Source organism: Cygnus atratus, chromosome 14 (assembly GCF_013377495.2).
Source record: "Cygnus atratus isolate AKBS03 ecotype Queensland, Australia chromosome 14, CAtr_DNAZoo_HiC_assembly, whole genome shotgun sequence".
NCBI lineage: Eukaryota > Metazoa > Chordata > Aves > Anseriformes > Anatidae > Cygnus > Cygnus atratus.
Window position 1 is genome coordinate 18,860,807 of NC_066375.1, and position 20,919 is coordinate 18,881,725.

At 35.1% G+C, this 20,919-nt stretch overlaps 1 protein-coding gene across 2 annotated transcripts in view; it reads left to right on the forward strand.

The window, feature by feature from the left end:
* GABRB2 (gamma-aminobutyric acid type A receptor subunit beta2) overlaps positions 1–20,919 on the forward strand; it is a 167,262-nt gene that overhangs the window by 126,344 nt on the left and 19,999 nt on the right. For both annotated transcript variants that reach the window (XM_050713577.1, XM_035563978.2), the window contains exons 7-9: positions 17,384–17,521; positions 18,716–18,868; positions 19,999–20,243. In XM_050713577.1, the coding sequence (XP_050569534.1) occupies positions 17,384–17,521; positions 18,716–18,868; positions 19,999–20,243 (536 nt within the window). The remainder of the gene's footprint in view (positions 1–17,383; positions 17,522–18,715; positions 18,869–19,998; positions 20,244–20,919) is intronic.

The following is a 20,919-nucleotide window of genomic DNA, read 5'->3' on the forward strand; positions in this document are numbered from 1 at the left end:
AGCTATGTTTGTATCAATGTGAAAAATGTGCAATTCTGTATTTTCATTAATGCTTCAGCTGGGGAGGGAGGAAGAAGAACATCAGTGTCAGGCTGTAGACAGTAGGGCCGAGATTTGCCACGAAGAGGCTTTTCTATAGTCATTCCTACTCCTCTTTGATGTCCTGTCCATCTATTCTCATTAAAATGTCAGGCAATAATACATTTCGCATAAATCTATATAAGTCGCAGTCAGATAGTTTTTGACTTCTTCGGAATCCTCTTGTTTGCTAAAACATAAAGTGGCTCAAGTTTTTGAAGAATCAGGGAGTGGTTGAGGTTGAAAGGGCCCTCTGGAGGTCACCTCTTGTCCTGGCGGTAGATGCCACTAAAAAGGGCCTGGCTTTCTCAGCATGGTAATTATAAAGCTTTTTTCTACAGATGCTCACTGAATTTTCACTACCATAAGTATCTTTGTACCTCTGAGCTGAAGGATTAACTACTTCTGCCCTTCCTTATGATACACAGTATGATCATCACCCTCAATTTTAACTATGCTGTTCTGTGGAGTGAGACATGTTAGTTATAACAGCAGATTATCTAGTACCAGGTGTTCTCCCTCTCCACTTTTCAAAAAAGACAGCTTAGTAATTTGGCAATGTCATGTTCAACTGTACAGAGTATGCAGCTGAACTGGTAACATATTTTTTTTTAAATTAAAACCTGAAGTTGTAGCTGCTGATCTAAGTAATCTGTAATACATAAACCTAGTTCACATTCTTTTCTTCAAATTGCAAGGTTTTATTTTTCTTTCAATAAAAGTAATTTTAAGAAATACAGAGCATACAATTTTATGATGAAAATTTGTATTTTCAATATAGAATTCAAAATGCTAAATGACAATTAAAGTAATGGTGTTCCAGATGTCCTTTGTTGAAAGGACAGCCTTGAGGCAACAATGAACATTTTTTGAAATGCTCTTTGCGTTTCCACTTAGAGACTCTGACAAGGCTTTATTAAGTGCAGTTTTCAAAATTACTTTCTCTCTCGTTATTTATGTAATTATCAAAGCTTTAATCTTGATGTTTTATTTGTTGTACACTGCAGATACATGTGGATTTACTAACAGTAGGGCTCATTAATGATGGGCTTCTAATATTTATTCCTTTCATCATTAATAACATAGGATTTTAACTCATAAGTATAATGTGGATGGATAGAATGAATAGCTTAGTGACTTCAGCTTTTCATCATTGAGGTAGTCCAGTGACTTACTGTTAATTCTAATTAAGTTATCACTGAAGCCAGAGAAAAACATTAACTGCAATAATTTGTAAAAATGAATTTGGATTTTAATTCACAAAGTTGGTTACTGTAGCAACTTGCCAGGTGTAGAAAATAATTTCATCACAATTTTGCAAGATAGCACCTTTAGAATTGGATATGAAAGGTACGTTTCCGTGGATGTTTTGCATACATATCAAAGAAATACCAACTTGCTCCAAAGTTAAAAATTACTGAGAGAATAAAACAGAAAATGGTAATGATTGAGTTTATGATTTTGGTTTATCATTTAATTTTCAACTGTTGGGAACGCTTACTGAAGTACAGATTGCTAATTTTTGTAGGTGTTCCAATACTGTCAAGTAAATCAGTGTGGTCACTGCTAGTTTGGACATGCAAAAGATGCACAGTGGGATTTAGAAAAGTCTCAGATCAAGTCAACTTCAAAAACGTGATGCAACTGAGTCGTCTTGGTTTTGCATACATTGTTGAGAAGGTACTTTGAACCATCTTCACGGATGGGACATTGCAGCTGTATCCAGTTGTTTTCCTCCAAAGGGAAGAAGACTCACAGCACAGTTTGCAAGTCCTCCTTGTCCTTTTGCTACGTGGAGTTGGCACAACCATTGTATCCCTGTGGCCACTCACAACAGCTTACAGAAGGCGTTGTAGCTTTTCACGTATGCAGTAGGTAAAAGGTGATAATCAGTGGGTTTTAAACTGGCAGAAATGAGAAAATAAGCATATTTCAGTGTTCAAACAGTATTGCTTGAGTTGGATTAGAAGTTTGGAATGAGTTAGACTTCTGTAAGCAGCTCTGGTAGCTGAGGAAGCAGTACTTCTCTCATTCTGAGAGCAACAAGGATCTAAATGAGACTAGAGGAACTGTGTAGCCAACAGAACATAAATTATGACCTACACATTTGTTATTACATATTCCATGTCACTTTACACTTCAGAACAGGTGTTAGCCACAGTCTCATGGCAAAATTTTATCTTTGCTAATTAAATTCTGCTCTGCTAAATTCCCCCTGAAATTTTAATTGGATTTTGTATTCCTCACTGAATGTCATAAATTGCTGTGTGATGCTACTTTGTGCTGTTAAATGTCTGCCTTTAATTGGTAGGTGACACACCCCTTATCCCCAAATACAAAGTGAGAAAATATTTTATCATTAGTGAAATGATTTAAAATTTACTAATGCTGATAGCTACAATTCATGAAATCCTCATCAGACAAAACTGTTTCTTGGTTCCCCCAGTGTTCTCAAATGACTTTATTCAGCTAAAAGCGCTGTTGGAGAATTGTCTAATGGGAATGTTCAGGTAGAACTGTAAATTGTCCCTTTCTTTAGAAAGAAACAAAGAAAAAAACTTCTATCCATGCTGAGAAATGATTTAAAAACAGTATGTAGTATAAAGACAAACTATAAAATGAACTAAGCTGAAACATTGCTTGTTCTCATAAGGGAGACATGATTTGGAGGTATGTTACTAAAAACTGCTGTTCTCTATGTGTTAGACCATTCACAAGTTAGCATTTCATAACACTCTATGCATGAATTTGCATGTACCTTAAATATATACTTGAACTGAATTTAGATATAAGCCATAGACACTTCATAGTCTACAAAAGTTGAAGTGAAGGCAGACAGCTTGTAACCAAAATTTTCCCATGCATTTTTCCTAATACGTTTCTAATTCATTTTCTGTTTTAAGACTCTTTTTTTTTTGTGGCAATATTATTGTTTTTTCTTTTCATAATTTGATTTGGTTTTGCCTTCCAGTAATTTAAGTGCTTAAATATTTTAAGTCTTTGTAAGCTGGAATTAATTTTCCTTCAATTATGCTGTTTTTCATACAGTCCAGTTTCTAATGTTGTCTAGTGTTGTCATGACAACAAAAGCTACTGAAAATCAGGTACTCAGTATTAGTGTGACATTCTTTCAGATCTTCTTTCCAGGCTGAAAAGAGTTTATTGGCAGATCCTCAAAAGGTGTAAACTCTCACAACTCTATTGGTGATCAACACCATCTGATCATCTGCCACTGTATCTCTTTTCTCAGAAACAATTTTACTGCACTTTCTGAATTACCGATGACTCTGAAGTATTGGCATATGGTAGCTTTGCAGAACACAGATGATGTAATGAAACTTCTAATAAATCTCGTAGTACAATTGTATTTTTAAGATTATTCTCAACAAACTCAGTGAAAATTCTTTTTTGCAGAGCATCATTTCTGAATATGCAGTTCAGATTTAGGTTCTCAGGAATTTTGCCATTATCATATACAACAAATATGACTGCCTGGTGATGTCTTTTTTTTTTCCTGATTTTCCTGATATTTGCTGTTTGTATGTGATCTTTTTTGATTTAATTGATATTCAAGTTATATAGAGATTATCTGCCACCGTGTATGTTTTTATATGCATGGTTTTATGCATTATACCATGTATTCTATTAGAGTGGTAAAATATTTCAAAATCTCTATATTTAAAAATACTTTTAGCATTTTTAATGTATACATTCAGAAAAGAACTCCATTCCATTTTTTCCCCATATTCTATTGTTTTCAATGGATTGCTTGCTAGTTTGCCAATATGTTCTTTAAATGTTGGTATTATGTTAATTCCATGTCTTCAACTGTTGACCGCATTCTAAGTGTGCTGATGATCGAACAGAAAATGTTAAGAGTATGGTGTCATTTTCCTTATTTAATGATGCATCAAATAGCTATAATGAACAGGGTCATGAATATATTTAGTTTAGGGAATATGATGGCAGTTTGATCAGTGCACCATAGATTTTTATATTTATTTTAATTTAGCTTTGCTGCTTCCTATGTATATAATTTCATCCAAAATAAACAAACAAGCCTTGGAAGGAAACTTGTCATTATATAACCACACAGATATTATTAAATGTTTTTAGGTCCTTTTTCCCCATTTATGTGAAGTATTATACAGATGTTACTCCATTCTCTAATAACGTTTCTGATGTTGAAAGGTTTTAAGTGGTGCCTTTCAACTGTATGTATAGTAAGGCTGCAGGAGGAATTTCGGGTGTGTTTGAGGCAGTGCAGTGGTTGTGTGTAGCTTAATGCTTGGTGGTGCATCCGCTCAGAAAGCTGCTCTATGAGCTTTGCCTCTGTGCTGCTGGGCTGCTGGTATTTGCTATGCTTGTGTTAAGAGCCATACAGGTGCTTTATTGTTTTTGTTTGAGGGGAGGAGTGGAGAATGAAGGGGGGGGAAACCTCCTTTATGTTAACATGCATTTATGTTTATGGCGTTTGTTACTATATAATATACTGTAGTTAATTGCCAGACAGCATGAAGAGTAACCTGTCTGGCTCTCCAATAAGAGCTGTTTTTCTTTAGCCCTTTTCATTTGGTTTTTAAATGCATCTTCACCAACAATTTTTAAATAGCACTGCATTGGTATGAATTTGCAGACATGAATTGGTTTTCATTTCCTTAAAGAAAAATTATCCTATTTCTTCACCTTGGACTATTAGGCATAGCACTCAACATGCACTTTTTGTTTTAGTAATACCTAGTACTTTGTAAAGCAAGAATCAGTTTTAGTCTGTTTTTCTATGAGTGCTTGGTGCTGAGTATGTAGTGTTCTTAGCCATTTCAGCACTTTACATGCTAGCTGAGTGTAATGATAGACCTTGTACCCAGGAAAACATTGGATTTGCAGCCTTTCAACTTGTCTAACAGTTCCACAAGATGTTTCAAGTCAACATGGCTGTTAAAAGCCACTTTGGGGCAGTTCACTTCTAACTTGTGACAAAATTACATGATAAAACCGCTATGAGATGTATCAGTATCTTCAACTCAGCGCCTCCGGTGTGTGTTACACATTCCCATTTATACTTAGCTATGTAAGAAGCCTTTCATTCCAAGCTTTGGACAAATAGTTACCTCATACAACAGTAGTAATAAAATCTATCATAATAAATACTATAGCATATAAATAATTATAAACAGACTGCAACAGTAATTCAAATATTATGCAAAGTTGGCAGCACTGCAGGTATGACAGTGGCTTAATAAACATGGTGACAAAGTGACTGTTAGATACCTGCAACACTGATGTGCTCCTGAGCTATGACAGCCTCTTGGAGACCCAGGATGCTACAGAGCTGGGGTGGGGGGAAACAGCTTTCATGTGGTAACAGAGTTCACTGTACCTGCAGCCTCTTGCTCCTATACAGTAGCACCACGCTTCCTGCATATAACTTTGGTGAATGACACATGATACATGCAGGATAACACTTTTTAAAAGAAGGATGAAGTTAGGAAATAAGAATATAAATGTAGGTACTAAAGTGTGATGCAAATAAGCAGTGGGTTGGAAGAATATGCTAGGAATGTCACTGCAAAAGGAAGAAGACAGTTTAAATAGGGAACACTTAAGCACAGTTATGGAATACTGTGAACTCTCACGTGAAAACATCAAGTTGCTTGATATTTTAGTTTGTTTCAGGACAGAATTTGAGTCATAATTCCTTCAAGAATGAAGTTGTGCAGTTCTGAGTTTCAGAAGAAGTAGTGATTATAAAGTACTAATAATAGCATTTTCCATTGCCGCGTTGTGTATTATACATTATTGTATTATTCATGTGTTTTTCTTTTAGTAAATGACTTCGGGTTTTTTGAAGAAGGGTATTTATTTCAAAGGCATGGGAGAGGTGCAGTCCACATGGGGCTCTCAGCATAAAGATGTAGTGCTTTAACTTTTGTATTTGAGGCTGTTTTCCTTTTATGTATGTTAAAATATTGTACTGGATTCTGTTTAATGAACATTTACATGCAGATATCCTGCTTTTCCAGCCCAAGAGGCAATCTTACGTAATACATATTTGCATATTGACACAGTTACGATACTAGAACTAGAGGAAAACAGAATAAAAGTCAACAGTGTGTATCAAAATATACTTGCAGAGAAAAGTTCCTTTAAGGTTTGGCATTATCCTTTCTCAGTCACATCAACTTCATGAAATAAGTACATCCTCAAGCTATGTGTGGAGTTGCTACTCACAAGAAAAGTGAATGTTAACTTTTATACAATTTTGTTAACTTACCCTTCTGAAATGTGAAATGCAGTGAAGAAGTCGTCTTGGTGTGGTGCCTGGCAACATCAAGGTCAACCACAGAGAGTGGCAGAGAATACAAGGTAAAGCGGGGTAGTACTTGTAGGGAAGGATTTCACATGGTTTTGTGTAACATAAAAGACAAAACTTTAGAATGGACTAGAGTAAGTGAACAGTTCCAGTGACCAAGAGGAAGGGGCATTGCTTCTGCTGTGGATTTTACAGAAGTCATCTGCTGAACAAAGAGTTTGGGGCCCTCCATGGTTACAGCTTCTGTGTCACTTAAATGAAGAGAGATGATTTTTCTCCTCCTTTGGCCTTGTCCCATCTCCTGTTAAAACAATTCCACTTCCTGCTACCTTATGCATACCTATCCACAACCATTAGCATCTAGTTACCCACCAAGTAACTTCTCTTTGTTACTGCACGTACAACCTGGAGGCTTGGGGTGTCAAAAGAATTTATTCTCACCTCTTTCAGTATCCTAGGAAAGTAGTTGCAATACTGCCAACCAACCTTTGCTGTCTTTTCTGATATAGGTGTCACAACAGAGTTTCCTACGGAAAAGTCCTCTGAGCCTTGAGGCACACAGTTCCCACTGAAATATTTTGAGAAGGCAGCAATGTGATTTCCCATACCAGCCAGCCTGTGTGAAGGTCGTGTAGGAATGTTCCAGGTCTCTGGCAGTTCTGAGGAAATACTGATGCAGTTCTAACAAGATCAGGGGATATAATTAACATTCCCATAAACTTCATTCACACATACTGTATAAATAGTTGTCCACAGCAAGGGTACATGTAATTATCCTTGAAAAAGCTTTTAGAAGACAGAGAACTTATCCAGATAGTAAACTATATTAAGAAAAAGTTCAAAAATCTATGTGTATAAACTACTAAAAAGAAAACTACTAAAAGAAAACTAATTTTTGCAAGCTCAATTAAGTGTCCCAAACCAACCTTAATTATGCGTGTGTAAATACAGCTTGTTTTTTTGTTTCCAAAATTCTAATGAAGTCTAGCTGTTATCAGTAGGTTTTTAAGATATTCAGTGTCTGAAAAAGGGAGCAATGTTTCTATGCTTTCATAACAAAATCTTTACTTAAAATGTTTTGGTTACTATGATGTGCTGAATAACTGCAGGTAAGGGTAGAATAATATTCAAGAACATTGCCTTGCACATCACTGCAAACTAATATATCTTAATGAATAAATATTTTTCTAAATTGAACAAATGGCACAGGCACCTGACAGCAGGGCTTTCTTCTACAAATTACATTTTTCTCCTTGCAGCCTTGGATTTTTTTGTACAGCTATGGAACAATTAAGCAAAGTGGAGTATTAATGCAGTTTTATAACTAGTATGTTAAGGTTGCCAGATGTTGTTCAAATTTTCTCTCTTTTTTAATGTTCATTGGTGTTTAAATTGTAGGCTGATAATGGGTTGTGGGGAACTTAGATATCAAAATCAAATGTTGTAAGGTATTTTAAATGAGCTTATGTAGATGATGCTTTACTGATTCGTTTATTTTGATGTACTCATCTTTTTATTTTCAGTTTTGAAAAGGCTAAATCTCAAATCAGATTTATTGATTGGAAAATTCCAACTTACATAGTATTTCACTGATGTTTTCTCTTAAATTAGAAACTTTGGAGATTTATTTACCTCTTAGAAAACAATATTCAATGTCTGAACCCTTTCATCACTTCCGGAACATATACAATTTTTTGTACACAGATTTTCCAAGGCATATATTTGAAATTAATGTGGCCAATCAAAGTAAAAATGTAGAGATCAGAACAAATATGAGGATGAATACAGGTTGTAATGATGGCATTGGTGTAAATGTAGGTGTTTGATTTTCTTATGTGATCTGTATCCATAGTAAGGGGTGGGAGGAGAATATTTGTTATTTTTACTCACTCAGTGTGGGTGCACATTTTATTATCAGAGTCTTCTTCCTGAAAACATAGCCTCCTAATCAGGTGCAGAAGACAATTACTAATAGTTGTTTTCAAACATCAGAAGCAATCTTGAGTTTTGTCCAAAAAGCTGGGGTTTTCATCAACCTTCTACACTATCTCTTTGAGATACAATTGAGAAATTGAGTATATATTTGCATCAAAATCCAAAAAGATGTTCCCTCCACACCCAACCTGGATCCTTAATATTGTGCCAAAAGATAACAGTACTTTGTTAATGTAATTCAAAAGTACAAATTGAATCTTCAGTTACACGTGTGTCATTTAAAAACACGAGACTTCATATGTGATTCTTTGAATTCAGTTGAAGAGACTACCCATGCGAAATCTATTCAATTTTTAGTTATTTTGCAAGTATGTCCTTCTGTTAATGACAAAGGTATTTCCTCAAATCTATGAGGTAGATTCTGTCAATTTTTTTTCCTCAGTTATATTCACACATAGCACAGGATACTTGACAAGTGAAGACTAAGCAGATTAAGGCTGAGTAGGTTCAAGATAGTGGAATGCCTTCAAATTGCTTTAGTTGAGGAAATGTACCATCAACAGTAGAAGGAGGGCAGGAAAATAGTGTAGGACCAGAAATCATGGTATTTATTGCCTTGGAGATTTGTGGCTTCCTTTCACTCATTTAAAACAGCTATGACTTACTTTTTTTCTTGGGTGATTTTGCCCCCAGTATGCTCAGTCAGTTTATCCAATTGTTGTGGGCTTGTTATGTGAGAAAAGTGCCACAGACCTTTTTAAAGGAACTGTAAAGTTCATTTTTTTTTAATACAGTACTTGTTTAATTATTCAGTCCCTTAGAGAATAAGTTAACAAAACACTGCACAAATCCAGTAAAAGTATTACAGTTGAACAGAACTATTGTCCACTTGTTTAATGATGGATTTTATATAATGACCCAATTAATATTTAAGAGATGCATGATGCATTTACTGAATTTTGTTCGGGTAATAATTTTTAGCTATGTATATTAAATAAGTGCACTTGATTAACATCCTTTTTACACTGGAAGTTTTGGGTATGGCAGAAAGTTCAAGCAGGCATTCCCTTCAGAGATGATCCAGAGTTAATCAATGCAAAAACCAACAGATTGTTGTCAACATCATCCTCAGAAGGGAAGACTTGGTCATCTGGTAAATGAAATAAATGAGTAAGAAGATACAAACTGTGACAGAGCTCTGGGCTAGGATGTTTCTAGGTACTATATATGTATGTAGTTACATGTATATATAGTTACATACATATATGTATGTAGTTACATTGCTTGGTTGCAGAAATTAGATATGTAATTTTAATGGTGATGGAAATCCTTAAACTTTAGACATTTAAATAAATAAAACCAAACCAGATATTGTCAGTTTATGGCATTGTAGAGACTGGCATTGGACAGTGTGTTGGTGGAATCTCAGAAACAAGACAGTTTCTGTCAATGTGGCACCTGGTTTGGCCAAATTAGACATCATTAGCTTCGTATCATTGCGCCACTGTGCTGCATATACTCATCTCTGTCACCTGAAGAACCCTTAACTTTGCAGAATCTCTGTGGTTTTTAGACCATTTATACTGGTGAGAGTAACTCAAATTTGGAAGTAGAAGGATTGCAAGAAATTGTAAAGATCTTGGTGCTTGAAAGTTTTTGAGAATTACTACGTTGATGTCCTGCCCATCTATTTCTGAACTTTTTCTTTTCCTAGAAGTATTTTAACAGTGGAAGTTTACTTCTGAAAGCATTTTGCATGATTTCCTTTGAATTCATTAGGGAAGGAAAAAAATTAAAAAAAATAAAAAACAGCAAGTAGGTTTATTGTGTTGTACCAGGGCACCTATTCTACAAAGGTTGCAGGGTTTACCATAAGCAAGAATCAGACCTACATGAAAATTAAACTGGGTTCTGATAAAGCCATAAAAAGCTCACTCTGAGCCCTGGAATCAATTCTGTAATATCACTTGTCCATCAAAAGCCTTTTTTATTTTTTTTTAAAAAAAAAAAGAAGCAATTTGCTGTCCTATGGTGATTACAGAATCATAGAGTCAAACTTCCTTTTTCCCTTCTTTCTTCTTCCTAGTCCACTTTCCCCAGTAAGGAACCATTTTTATTTCTTGAAAATAATTGTTTTTTTTTTATACCTTGAAGATAATTGTAGTTTTTTTTTTATTATTTTGAGAAGTTACCAATTTAATCTAAAAATCAATTGCATTTCACTGTAGTCAGAAAATTGTACATTGCCTTTTGTATCCAAATCTTTCAAGTCTTTGGGGAAGAAGTCTTTCATGTGAAATGTAAAAAGAATCTTAATGTTTTATGCAGAAAGATAGAAAGGGGTGAGAAAGAGGAGAAAGAAATAAGTATGAAATGTTTTTTTTTCAATTTCTTCAATGCCAAATGTGTTCAGCTGTACACAAATCTGACTTTCCTTCTCCTTTTCATATCGTCCTATTGATTTTGGTGTGCAGTGACTTGTATTTCCCTCAGCTTTGAAGAACTCCACAAACTCAAAGAAACACTTCTAACTTATTTTTTTCTGGCTATGTTTTTCAATGAATCAGTGGATGGTGAAGAATGAAGTGGTGCAGTGAAGTAAGTTTGTGTTTTCTGAAGGGTTTTAGGATTTCAGAATATGCTTTGCATGTGAATTATGATTTTACAAGGAAATTTAGCTGTGTGCTCTGTGCAAATGCAAAGCTGCTGAAGAAATTGCTTTTGAAAGAATTCAGTAGTTCATAATTTAAAAATAAATAAAATGCACATATACTACTATTAAAGGTGTTCTGTGATCTGTTAATACAAACAAGATTAACCATTTATTTAGTGTTTCTGTATAGCATTCATCTCATGCTACAGGGTCTCTAGATGTCAAGTTTTTCTCAGTTAGGCTGATAGTCCTGAGTCTGCTTTTAATTAATTTAATACGTCTTAGGACTGTCGCCTTAGAATATTTTTGTGTATTCTTATCAACACATTCAGTCTGGTATAGACAGCGTAATCCATTGTGCTCTCCATTTTACTTTGGGAAGCTACTTTATTTTGAGGGGTTAGGCAAAGAAAATCCATTTGATAGCAGCAGACATTGGTACTCTTTCCCTCCCTATGAGTCTATAGATTTTTGTATATTGTAAAGACGCTGTCATTTTTCAAAAAATAGTGTTTATAATACAGCTGTATTATTCTCCACAACATGTGTGCTGTTCTTCCTGTAAAAGGTTGCTTTATAATAGTATTTCTTTCCAGATCCTGCTGCTTAGTTTTTACGTGTTTGGTGGTGTTGACCAAAAGTCAAATATGTTAGGTCATCAGAAAGATTGTGCAATGCCAGCTTTTACCAAACCTCCAGAACTGCTGGGCAAAAATCTCATTGGAGTGGCCAAGTAGTCCTTCATCATGCTTCAGTGCTGATAATGCCTAGAACAATTGATAGTAGAGCTAACTAGAGGGACACTTGGACATTTTCTCGGATGAACTTGAACAGAGTTAGGATTAAGTTCCCAACAGAACCCTTTGGCTCATTGTTAATGCTGAAGTGGTTTTCCTTAGTTTGGACATGATGCAGAATGAAAACTTCCATTCCCCAACACTGTTCTAAACCTGCTCAGACAATTTTCTGATGGTTCAGAACAGAATGACATTAATTCACAGCCTCGGAATCCTCTCTACATTTTGGCTGTATTTACACTGTTTTTCATGTTTGTCATTACTTTTTTTCCCCTAAAATCAACAAATATCTCTAGTCTCCATGTGCTACAGTAGCATTAATATGTGGACTACTTGAATTTCCATACAGAGTGCACGCTGCTTGTTAGAAGTATACGTGTATCTATATATATCAATCTAGAATATAGCCCTGCTGTCATGTACAAACAAAAGCATTGTAAGGCAATGAATCCCACTGATCAATCCAATTTAGATAAATTGGCATTTTTTAACGTGTGGTGTTTCTGATAACTGTCTTGTGTTCAAATAATCTCATGCTCAGCTAGTAATTTTACAGCTTTCATTTGAGGTTGTCTGCATTTAAAGAGTTTCTAAATTTTGATTTCTGATAAAAAGACTTAAGTGTTGTTGTTTTTTTTGTAGTTTCTGTATGAAGAGGTTTTTATTCTGCATGCTTCTAGTTGTTTGTTTTCCTTCTACAAGGAATGACAGATGATAAAGCACTGAAGTACAGGCAATGATAAACACCCTGTCCATGTTAATGGGAGTTGAGAATGCTTTGCTTCCCTCAGGATTGGTGCCATATTTCCAGGGCAATGTATTGATTTGGTTGACTGCCGATGTGTGATGCATGACAGAAATGAGAAATTGAACATTTTGAACGTGAAGTAAATCGTGCTGCTGCTGATATATAAATGATTTAGGAACAAGCAATCAATCAGATTCTCTGTCCTGGTAGCAGTGCTACGTACAATTTAATATATGGTAAAACAACAACTCTTTTGCAATCAAAATCAAATATTGGTGTGTTTGTTTGTTTACTAAAATCAGATTCTTGCAAAAAATTACTTGCAGAATTTTTTTTTTTTTGTATGCTTTACTTTCTGCATTACTGATGTAATCTGACTGTTAAGAAATACTGAACTAAAATTCATTAATTTTGCCTTTCTTGTCAAGGGCCTTAGTTGATTCTTTTTAGGCTTCCTATTGCTGTTTTAAATTCCTTGGTCTTTAAATAATTCTAACTTGTCAGTAGAGTTGTTTTGAGTCCCAAATACCTGCAGATGGGGTTTATTATAACCACATATAATTGGACTTTAATACCTGTAAAACATCCACTAGAGACTTGAATAGGCCCTTTCTCTTTTCTGGCAGATGTTTTGCAGATATTAGACTTATATCCCATTATCTTTGGGTACTTTAGCAGTTCACAAAAGTATTCATTTGAAGATGACTATAATATTCTTTTCTCCCCTTCTCCATTTTATGAAATGAAAGTGAGAATGTATTCTTCTTGGGAGGAAAGAGAAGTACTTTAATGAAAGCTTGAAGAGACTTCCTAAAATATTTCTTATTGATACCCACTAACCAGTCTTGTCATTCAACATCAAAGCCTCAGTTGAACATTTTTCCTAGCATAAAGTACCTTAAGCAGCAGGGAGTTCTGCACTGTCTCCCTGGAGCAGCCCAGCAGTGCATAGTCTAGAATCATCAATTTGAATTTTTGGGTGAGATTTTTCAAAGGAGTTCAGCTCTTCTTCAAGAAGTAGTTGTCGATATTTGCCTAGTACTAAGGCTGTAAGAATACAGAGAGCACTGTAACCACATCTCTCATTTTTACTGGTGGAGAGGGAGAACTGGAACATTTGACAGTGTACTAGAAATTGAATCCTGGAGTTCCTTCCTGTGTGAGCCCTGGTATGATTAGACGGTTCCGCAGAGTATTAGTGGGACCAAACCATATGTGGGCAGTTGGGCAGAAAAGTTCTACTATCAGATGTTCTGAAACACATAATTAAGAACTGTTTGGACTTTTTATAAATGTGTTTTCTCTAACATAACTTTTTTTTTTTTCCATACTGGAATTTATTTTAGCATTTTTTTAGTCAGGAAAAAAAATAAAAAGCATTAGTTTTAAAATTTAACAATTAAATTACTTCAAAATATTTTCTTGATTAATCCTTCCAAGTTTTTTAAACAGACTTAGAATCTGGAACTTGCTGTTTGAATTAGTTGGGTAGGTTTGAGATGTATTAAGAAAAACTCAGCAAGTAAGAGTGAACCCTCACAACAAGCTTTGTAATATTCTTTCTAAACTCTCACAGGATGCTCTTTTATTTCTTTCATATATACTTGTTTTTAAAGCTCAAGATCAGCCGATTTTTTCATATGTTATATTATGTTACTGTCCTGGTTTCAGCTGAGACAGAGTTAATTTTCTTCATAGGGTCTGGTATGTGCCCTGTTTTGGATTTAGGAGAAAATAGTGCTGATAACACGCTGAAGTTTAAGCTGTTGCAGAGCAGCGCCCATGCAGAGCTGAGGACATTTCAGATCCTCATGCTGTCCTGCCAGCAAGGAGGCCGGGGGTTCACCAGGAGCTGGGAAGGGACAGGACTAGGACAGCTGACCCAGGGTGCACACAGGGACACCCCGTACCATGCAGCATCATGAGGGGAGAGTAAAACTGGGGAGGCTGGTCAGAGGGGCTGCTGCTGCTTAGGGATGAGATGGTCGTCAGTCAGCAGGTGGTAAGAAACTGCATTGTGCATCACTTGCTTTGTATATGTTGTTACTATTATTATTAAATGTTTTCAAGCTGTATGTTTCACAGATAGCATTCATTGGTTCAAGAAACTAATCCCTCGTTACTTAGAAGGGCCTCAGGACATTTTGGAAGGGAAGAGACAAAGTATTGTACTCTTCCATCCTTCCATCTTCAACCACCTTTTGCTGGTTTTAGTCTGTTGAGCAAATATAACAAGGTTAACTGAAGAAATGAGAGAGAGGGAGGGAAGCACTCATGTAAATATGCAGTTTCAGAAAATAATAATTAATTAAGCAAATTATGTTATTTCCTCATGAGAACAAATTCTCCTGGGTAAATCTGAAATTTGACTTCTTTTTTTTTTTTTAATAATTTATCTGATGCTATAGAACAATTCAAAATCAGTTCTAACAAGAGGCTTGGCTGAACAAAAAATGCATTGCATAGTCATCGGAAATAGTCGTGCTAAAACTGTTCTTATCTCTAGATACTACATCTCTTGGTCAACAGGCTACAGTTTTATGGTGTAAATTTCTACATGAGCTAAATCAAAACTGGTAGGTTCTGATGATTAAAAGTGAAAGCTTGAACGTATTTTTTATCACAAAGTATGTAAGAAGCATCAGTACAATTGTGTAATCAAAGCTACTGCTTGTTTGATTACAGAGGTTAGACCCACTGACAGATAGCATTAATCTTGGCTCCTTTTCAGACCTCTCATGTTTTAGACTATGAACAAGTAACATGCATTGAATGTAAAGATTGACATCTATGAGATTCTTCATTTCACAAAAAAATCAATATAGAGGAATTTAGGTGATTTACTTGACGGCAATGTCCAAACAGAAGAGGGAAGCTAAATATTATGTGAGGCTATTAGTCCAAATTATGTTAAGTTTTTCCTTTGCTTCTTCTCTTGGTAACGCAAAAGAGAAAGTATGACTGGCAACAAACTGGTAACTATTGACGTAAGCTATTTGATGATGTGAATTCAAACTCTGTTTCTTAAGGAGTCTGAATATGTCAAAAGTCATAGCATGTTTCACATTGGTTTTTTTGATCCCTGCACTGTTGAAGCTTATTTGGAAGATATGGGTCTCTTCTTGTCTTTGGTTCATGTTGTCAGTTAGTTCCAGTCTTTTTTTTTTTTTTTTTTGGTAAATGGCAAGGTTAAGAAAGAACATATTTCACAAAGAGATGAAAAAATCTATTCTCATTAGTTTTGCTTTTAATGTCAGCAATTCTGAAAGAAGAGCAGGTTCCATCTTGAATTCTTGATGTCAACCATATGTTCAAAATCTGTCCCATATAAATAAGATGGCTCTGGTTGCTGAATTTAATTTTCATTTTTCTGCCATCAAACTTATTTAGGTTTTCATGATGCTAGCATCATGAAAAACAGAAGAAAAGTCTCACACACACAAAACTGGAATTGCCATCAAAATGCTGTAAGAATGTGACTACCAAAATACTTTAAAACTTACTGTATATTGAATAGATTTTTATGGTTGTTTCAGTGTTTTCATGTATCATTTGGTTCATATCTTCAAACTTGCTAGCTTTCTGCTACTGCTGTACACCTGGTTTATACTAGGTTTATCAAAAATTAATGATGCATGGTACAAGTTTTTATAAATTCTGGGTTATCACAAAATAGATATTACTTGCATTATTACTTGGAATCAAATCACATTTGAGCACTCGTGAATGTCATTCAGTGTGGTTTTGTTTTTTGTCTGTGGGCAAGATCAAACTCAAATATATATAATTTTATTATGTGAGTTTCCCACAATATAATAGTCATTATTTGCTCATAACTGTTTCTTTATATTTACAATTTTCAACAGCAAAAATCTTCAGTAATTTACAAACCTTTGCGAGGGTCTTATTTCCTATTTTTGTTGCAGATTTATTTCTGTTCTCCACTGGTCAGTTTTCTACACCAATAGAGTATTCAGGTTAGCTCAACAGCTGCTAGGAGAACTCAGATACAGATTTCATGCATATGCTCCACGAGTGTGAGAACACTAATGCTGTTTTCTTTTTTCCTGTCTTTTTGTTTGTTTGGTTGGTTGGTTTTTTGTTTGTTTTGATGTCATTGTTTGTTTTAGCTATCCAGGGCATGATGGCTTTTGAATCTGTTATTGTTGCTTTTTATGGGTGCCACACTAAATGTGACTGTCTTTTCTTGCATTCAAGCCTCTTTTGGGAAAAGGAGTGGCCTTGTTTTATAAGTAAATCTAAATGGGTTTGAACCACAGTTTTTCCTTTTCATCAAAAACAAAAATTAAATAAAATAACAGGTGAGGTTATAAACCACTCTGCATTCAGAGCAAATGTCGTAAGATACTGTATGCTGAGCTTCTTTCTTAACCATGTTCCTCTCACTGTCCTCTTTCCTATGCTGACCAGGTTGCACAAGACAAATACATCTCTTCTGTACCTCTCTTGGTGACCTGCCTACATTTTGGTTACCATTGCTAATGTTTTGGCCCAGGTGTTGCAATTGCAGTAAACCCACACTGTTTTCTCCAGCCTTGGGATCAGCTGCTACATTGAGCTGTTGAATGTGCAGTTACTATCCACAGATAGGATGTGTGTAATTGTAGTTTCCTCTTAAAGGTTTGCTTTATGAATATATTAGTATTAAAAAAAAAAAAAAGATAAGAAATATACCTAGAATTGCCATTTGAAATGATACCCATGTCTGTGTACTTATCTATTTTATCATTAGTTTTTTTAGAAATATATTTAAAAGTATTTTATGAATGAATTCTTTTGACTGTTCTCCATGATGTGGAAAGTGATGTGTATCTTAACTCTTTGCTCCTGTTTTATAGATGGCTATACAACAGATGACATTGAATTTTATTGGCGAGGGGGTGATAATGCAGTCACAGGAGTGACAAAGATCGAACTGCCACAGTTCTCCATTGTAGACTACAAGCTTATCACCAAGAATGTTGTTTTCTCTACAGGTTTGTGGAGGGGAAGCTACAAGGGGAATTCACTGGAAAGACTTTTAAAAATGGGCGAGTTCTCAATCTGTAGTTCAGGATCTGAACAAGAATTTTAGAAATGGAAGTAAATTAAGGCAGCAACTGAATTTTAAAAAATAAAAAGCAGTTGTTATTACAGCTTCCACAGTGTATCAGTCATTAACATATGAAGAAGATACAATAGCCTGTCTCGTTATGGCTCAGTCAAGTAAGTCTTTTTCTTTTTTTCTATGAAAATTGACTAAGCCACCTCAGTGCCCTAGCTCCAACAAGACATAGCCCAGCTTGCAGAAACCTTTCTCTCACTGTTTCTAGATGTTTCTTGTGCCAAGCAGTGTAAGGCTAATTATTTTGTCTTCACTGTAAAATCTTTCATGTCCTCCTTCCACAGGACTGTAGTTTAGCCTATGCTAGCTAACATATGACTTTTGGAAGGCTGAAAATATGATGTAGGACAAGAAGTGGAAAATAAGATTGGAATTCTTGAACAAACAACTAAAACATTTCAAAGATATATTAAATCATTCAAGAGAAACAAGACTTGGGCTATTTCTATTTATGTTCTCTACCTACTTGAGATAGCTGCTAGGTATGTTCAAAATAAAATTAGGAAAAAACAAAACAAAACAAAAAAAAAACAACGCTTTTTAGATATGGACAGAAATCATCTTGGGAAGGAGTATAGAACGACTGTGCATTCCAAATTCTTCAAAACCAGGGAGAGCAGGACTTGAATACATAGTGATCTGTAGGTACCCATTTCAATGAGTGTTTCATACACTTTTTTTTTTTTTTTTCTGCTGTCCAGTGACAAAGGGGAAGTGTTGCATTGTTTGGATAGAAGGTTAGAACAAAGGTTACCCCGAAGGAGGCATGCTGCAGCTTGTCAGTGAAGAAGCATTTTTATGTTTTGATTCTGTGAAATATGTTTTGGCTGCTGATTCCTGAATATTATGATTACCATCAGGAAAGAACCTAGCAGCATCCTTGTTACCCTTAAAATAAAAGATTATTTAATCACAATTCTTGCTAGAAATTTTACAGCTGATTATCCTGGATCTTTCAACTCTGTGTGTATTCTATGTTGCATGAAGCAATAAAACCAGAATGATAGGAAAATATTTTCAGGCTTTGTGCAAGTAAATTATGGCCATACCAAATATTCTCTTTTAGGTGCCTACCCAAGGCTGTCTCTCAGCTTTAAACTTAAGAGAAACATTGGTTACTTCATTCTACAGACCTACATGCCTTCTATTCTGATCACTATCCTGTCCTGGGTTTCCTTCTGGATTAATTACGATGCTTCAGCTGCAAGAGTTGCTTTAGGTAGGCATTTTTACACATCTCATGTAGCGTGCACTAGCTGAATTCTTTTTCGTGCTTCTGGCTTAGTGGATAGTGCATGATTTGAAAAATAAATCTCAGATCTTTTTATGTCTGGCTTGTAAGCTTTGTATTACTTGAATCAGCATTTAAATCATCCCAATTTAAATAAAAATTAAAGTGATTTCATGTCTGAATTAGCTAACTGTATAATCATTGTAACCAGAATTAGCCTAATTGTCTCAATGTTTTCTGTTGTTGTTTTACTGCTTGTTCTTCAAAGAGAATGCATTTCATTTGGTTTTGCTCATGGCAGTCCAGAACACACAGTCAGCACCATATTATGGAATATAGATTGCTTTTCCTTTTGGGTATGAATTAAATAAAATTTTACTAGGGTTTTATAGGTAACTTCTCTGAAGTTGAAGCTCCTTAAATTGAGGGCTTTTTTTTCTTTACTGTTACCTTGCATTCTAAAAGTAAAACCATTTACCTGATTAATTTGTTGAGAACTCTTATCTCATCAGTAATCCCATGTGTCCTTGTTTATACTGTGCCCCTCATCAGAGGATCCAAGCAAGTTACAAAAATAAATGAGTATCTATTGTCAAATTTTGTATAAATCAGACTGATTCCTGCATAGTCCTGAATCAGATAAGTAAGTAAATCACCACAAAAGACAATTGAGAATTTGACATTTTAGGTTTATATAACATTTATTTTTTCCAGGCCTTTCTGCATTTTGTAGTAAGAATTTAAGTCTGCAGACAGCATGAAAATGCTGGAGGAAAGCAAGATACAATGACTCTAGGCTGGTAATTTATAACTGAGACTGTTAGAGAAGATTGTGGTTTAGCTGGTTAAAAGCATGCTTGTTGAATACAACTACTGTTTCTTTCTTTGATTACAATTAGTTATGTGCATAATTTTCTTTGCTGTGCAAAAAAAAATTAAAGACAAGATAAGGAAGGAATATGAACAGAAGTTACTTGTTTGCAGAAAAAAAAAAAAGCATCTAGAAGCACCTAGATTTTTTTCAGCACTATCATTTGAATATTATGAACTAAAATGTTAGAAAATTAAAAATGAATTCAATCAGACTTCTCTTTTTTTTTTTTTTTTTTTTTGTTCAGGAATCACAACTGTACTCACAATGACAACAATTAACACCCATCTTCGAGAGACTCTTCCCAAAATTCCATATGTGAAAGCCATTGACATGTATCTCATGGGATGTTTTGTCTTCGTTTTCATGGCTCTGCTGGAGTATGCTTTGGTCAACTACATCTTCTTTGGCAGGGGACCTCAGCGTCAAAAGAAAGCAGCAGAAAAAGCTGCCAGTGCCAACAATGAGAAGTTGCGAATGGATGTCAATAAGGTAGCTTTCAATTAGCTGACTTTCACTTCTGCCAGATAGAGCTTTAAAATGTTATTTCTGATACAAAATGAATGCAGCAGGATTATTATGATTTTGCCTTAGCTTTCTGTAGAGCAGCATACTTAGCCACTTCATCAATGAATGCTGCCATCTAGCCTGGAAAGTGGAATGATTTTTTTTTTTTCTAAGGCATGCACTCAGATAAACTTTACTGTGAGTTGTTTTCTCAGTGGGGTTGTAGACTTAAATATGTCTAATCTGTTTGCAAAGGAACAAACCCAAAATGATGGCTATATTTGATATTCTAGTACGAGCTGTATGGAACATTGGAAATAAAAATTAAATTTAACCTACTTCAATAAATCTTTCAAGTGACCTAGATAAGAAATGTTTGTTACAAAAGTGTTTAAAGCTTGGAAAGTTTGCATATTTTCAACATATAATGGCCCAGAATGTTGTTGACTAAATGAGAAACTGCTCAGAAATAAGGCATCAACTTGCTGTGCACTTAATTCTGAATCTGAAAATGGTCCCCTGGGGAGGGAGAATTGAGGCAGAAAAGACATTTGCCAAGATGTACACTTTTGGAAAAAGTATCCATTATGCTTAATGAAAATGGAGCACTTATCATAAAGTACTTATCATTTTTCACTGTGACCATTTTGGATGAGTTTCA